Genomic DNA, 3986 nt, shown 5'->3' on the forward strand with positions numbered 1-3986 from the left:
TCATTCCAGACTCTTACGTTTCTTAAGAAGTTGGACAAAGCTGTGTTTCACATACGCTTTACATGTTGTTAGAAGGAGCCAGGACTTGGAAAAGGACAGGTTACAAAGATGGAGGATCAGTCCACCTCACCCCCCCCCCACGAGTCCATAGTCCACTTTAATATGCATTTCTTTTTCTGTAATCTTGTCATGAAAAATAATATCTAATCCTATATTCCTTTTAAACAGTTCTCTCCCTTATCTGTTTCAAGGAAGTATACATTATTAATCCCCTCTTTTTCTAAGGTTCCCCCCAATCCTGATGTCAGTCCCATCTTAACAACAGTGGCACTATGCAGTATTTGTCATTTTTGTGACTGAGATATTTAACTCAGCGTAATGTCCTCCAGGGTCACCCATTTTGTAAAATATTGCATGAGTTCGTTGTTTTTCAATGCAGCATAGTGTTCCATTGTGTGACTATACCACAGCTTCTCTATCCATTCATTTGATAGGCACTGGGATTGTTTCCAACTCTTTGCTATTGTGAGCAAAGTAGCAATAAACATAGGTGCGCATATATCTGCTTGGGTGGCAGTTCTGGTTTCTCCAGGGTTTATTTCCAGTAGTGGAATTGCTGGGTCAAATGGTATTTCTATTTGCAACTTTTTTAGAAAGAGCCATACAGCCTTCCATAGTGGTTATACCATTTTACACTCCCACCAACAGTGAATAAGAGCTCCAGTTTATGCACAACCTTGCCAACATTTGCTATTTGCTGCTCTGTTGTTTTGATTTGCATCTCTCTTAGAGCTAGAGATTTTGAACATTTCTTCACGTGTTTGTTTGCCATCTGAATGTCTTCTTTGGTAAAGTGTCTGTTCATATGCTGTTCCCATTTTTCAAATGGGTTATTTACCTTTATCTTCTTGTGGTACTCGAGTATTTTATAAATTCTAGATTTAAGTCCCTTGTCTGACATGTCATTACCAAATATTTTTTCCCAGTCTGTGGCTTTCCTTTTTACCCTGTTGGAGAAGTTTTTGGATGTGCATAGGGATTATATTCTTAGAAGGTCCAATCCATCTATTATATCCTCTCCTGATTGTAAGTTTTACAGGATGCTTGGAAGACTGTTTATGTTGTGGATTAGGGTTTATAGAGTTCTTCCAAGCTTTTCTCTAATGACGTTTATAGTCCTTGATTTTATTTCAGTTCAACCAAGTATCCCAAGGTTCATTTAGATAAAGGCAAGGAAAGGATGAACTTCTGACCATCAGATATATAACTTAGCAACACACTTTATACTTCTATCAATGCTAGATCACTATGATAAAATTTATTCAGAGCCAGAGAGTAAAATGACAAATTATTATACTTTTATTAGAAATGGTTTTCTCTCAGACATGATGTCACTAGAAATGATATGCCTCTACTTATTTGGAATTTGAGCTGCCTGAGGAAGTCAAATAAGGAAGACCAAATTGACTTTCAGTTCCAAGACTGAAAAATAAATATAGTACTGTAGTGTTTGCAAATTTAGAAAGTATAACTGTTTCATCATACAAAAAAGAGAAAGATGGAGGATCAGTGAAAGAAAAGGCCTTCAGTAAAATGTATTGACACAGTGATTCATTGTTCAGATCTCAGAAGTGTAATAAGTAAATGAAAAGACCACGGCCTGAATCAGATTCACCTCAGTCTTCAAACTGAGGCAAACTTTCAAAACAAATTTTATCAGATGATATTTACCAGGTAGGGAGCTCAGTGACCTAGGGCAAGAAACTGTGCCGCAATCCCAAAGGCACACAGTTGGAGCTGACTTCCTGCTCTGTGGGATTAACTCTCTCTGAAAACCTGAAGAAGGGTTAACCATGGTTTAGTTCTGACTGATGGTACAAAACAACATAAACCTTATGTAACACTGATGTAGTAGGAATGCCTTTCCAAAATACCGCCCTTTATCATCAGTAGACTGCTATAAAACTCTCAGACATTTGTTTTTGTATAGTAATAGCCTGGCCTTATTGAAATTTTTAGGTTGGTGTTTGGACCTATAATCTTCAAGCCAAAGAAAACTCAGAAACATTAACTGTAACAATTACTTCTCGGGCATCAACTTCTTCTGTGCCTCCAATTACAGTGAACACCAAAATGAATAAAGACACAAACAGTTTTCCTAGTCCAATGATTGTTTATGCAGAAGTTCAACAGGGGTTCTTACCTGTGCTTGGAGCTACTGTGACTGCTTTCATTGAATCAAAGAGTGGAACAACGAACACTCTGGAACTTTTGGATAATGGTGCAGGTAATTTATAAATACTTAAAATAAGCCTGTATTATAATGAAACAGACTTGTAGGATATTCTGACAGACATCAGAAGAATTGGTACAGATTAGAAAGAGCAAGACTGGTAAGAAATTTCATTCATCCAATTTCTAGAAAATGCTTAGCACAGTGCCTTCCAGATGGTAAGTACTTATTAAAGGTTGTATATATCTGCGGTCCAATGGCCTAGTGGGGAAGGAGATGTGCTGCCAACTGACAGGAAGGCAGTTCAAGGCCACTCGTGGCTCTGTAAGAGAAATATGGGCAATCTCCTCCCTTGGGATTTACAGCCGAGGAGAACCCTCTGGAAGGTTAGTTGTAAATCTGTTCTAACTGGATGGCACATAACAATTTTTCTAACTAGTAAATGTCTTTCATCTGCTCTTTTCGGTAGAATGCTTCTTTGTCAGATACTATTATATATATTTAAAAATTCAGACAGACTAAGAAGAAGGATTGGCCATCCACTTCCAAAATTACAGGCCTTCGAAAACCCTATGTACAATAGAGCACACTTAGACTATCGCTCGGACTAGAAGACAATGCAATTGAGACTGAGATCTTAGAAATGGAAATACAGAGAAAAAGGAAGAGCTGTAAGCAGACACTAGGGATTGGAATGTGGAACATGAGAAGCATGAATGTAGGAAAATTGGACATTGTTAAGAAGGAAATGGAACTCATAAATATTGACATACTAGGTACTGGCAAAATGAGATGGCTTGGCATGGTACATTTTGAATCAGATGATCATATGATTTTACTATGCCGGGGATGAAAAGGTGAGAAAAAAAATGGGGTTGGTTTCATAATTAAAAAAGTCATTTCTAGATCTATACTGAAAAACAATGTGGTGAGCGACAGGATAATATGCATAGGCATACAAGGAAGTCCAGTGAATACCACTATCATTCAAATATGTGCACCAACAACTAGAGCCAAAGAGGAGGAAAGAGAAGATTTCTACCAACTTTTGCAGTCAGAAATTGATCGAACATGCAATCAAAATGCATTAATGATAATGGGCGACTGGAACACAAAAGTTGGGAACAGGGAGGAAGGCTCAGTACCTGGAAAACACGGGCTTGGAGAGAGAAATGAGGCTGGAAATAGAATGATAGAGTTCTGCACTTTCAATGATTTATTCATTGCAAATACCTTTTATAAGAAACATAAACCCTGGCTATACACATGAATCTCACCTGATGGTATGCATAGGAATAAAGTAAATTACATTTGTGGAAAGACTTGCTGGAGAATCTCAATATCAGCAGTGAAAACCTGGCCGGGTGCTGATTGTGGGACAGACCACCAACTACTCATATGAAAGTTCAAGCTGAAGTTGAGGAAAGTTAAATCAAGTCCACAGGAACCAAGATTTCACCTTAAGTCGGTCCCACTCGAATTTCAAAACCATTCAGGAACAGGTTTGAGGCCTTGAGCACCAACGAGAGTAGACCAAATGAGCTCTGGGAGGTTATCAAGAACATCGTCCATGAAGCATGCGAAAGATCATTACAAAGGCTGAAGAAGAAGAAAAGACCAAGATGGATGTCAGATGAGACACTGAGTATTGCATTAGAGTGCTGAGAAGCCAAAGCTAAATGAAGAAGCCAAGAAATCAAAGAGCTGAACAGAAAATTTCAAAAGGCAGCTCAGGATAACAAAAGAAGATACT

General features: G+C 38.2%; 1 protein-coding gene across 1 annotated transcript in view; it reads left to right on the forward strand.

Moving 5' to 3' along the window:
- CLCA4 (chloride channel accessory 4) overlaps window positions 1-3986 on the forward strand; it is a 34929-nt gene that overhangs the window by 26269 nt on the left and 4674 nt on the right. The window contains 2 exon segments of the mRNA XM_006903722.1: window positions 1770-1812; window positions 1954-2287. Of these exon segments, the coding sequence (XP_006903784.1) occupies window positions 1770-1812; window positions 1954-2287 (377 nt within the window).

This window comes from Elephantulus edwardii, unplaced genomic scaffold (genome assembly GCF_000299155.1).
Source record: "Elephantulus edwardii isolate Elephantulus edwardi_28Jun2011 unplaced genomic scaffold, EleEdw1.0 scaffold00227, whole genome shotgun sequence".
NCBI classification, from domain to species: domain Eukaryota; kingdom Metazoa; phylum Chordata; class Mammalia; order Macroscelidea; family Macroscelididae; genus Elephantulus; species Elephantulus edwardii.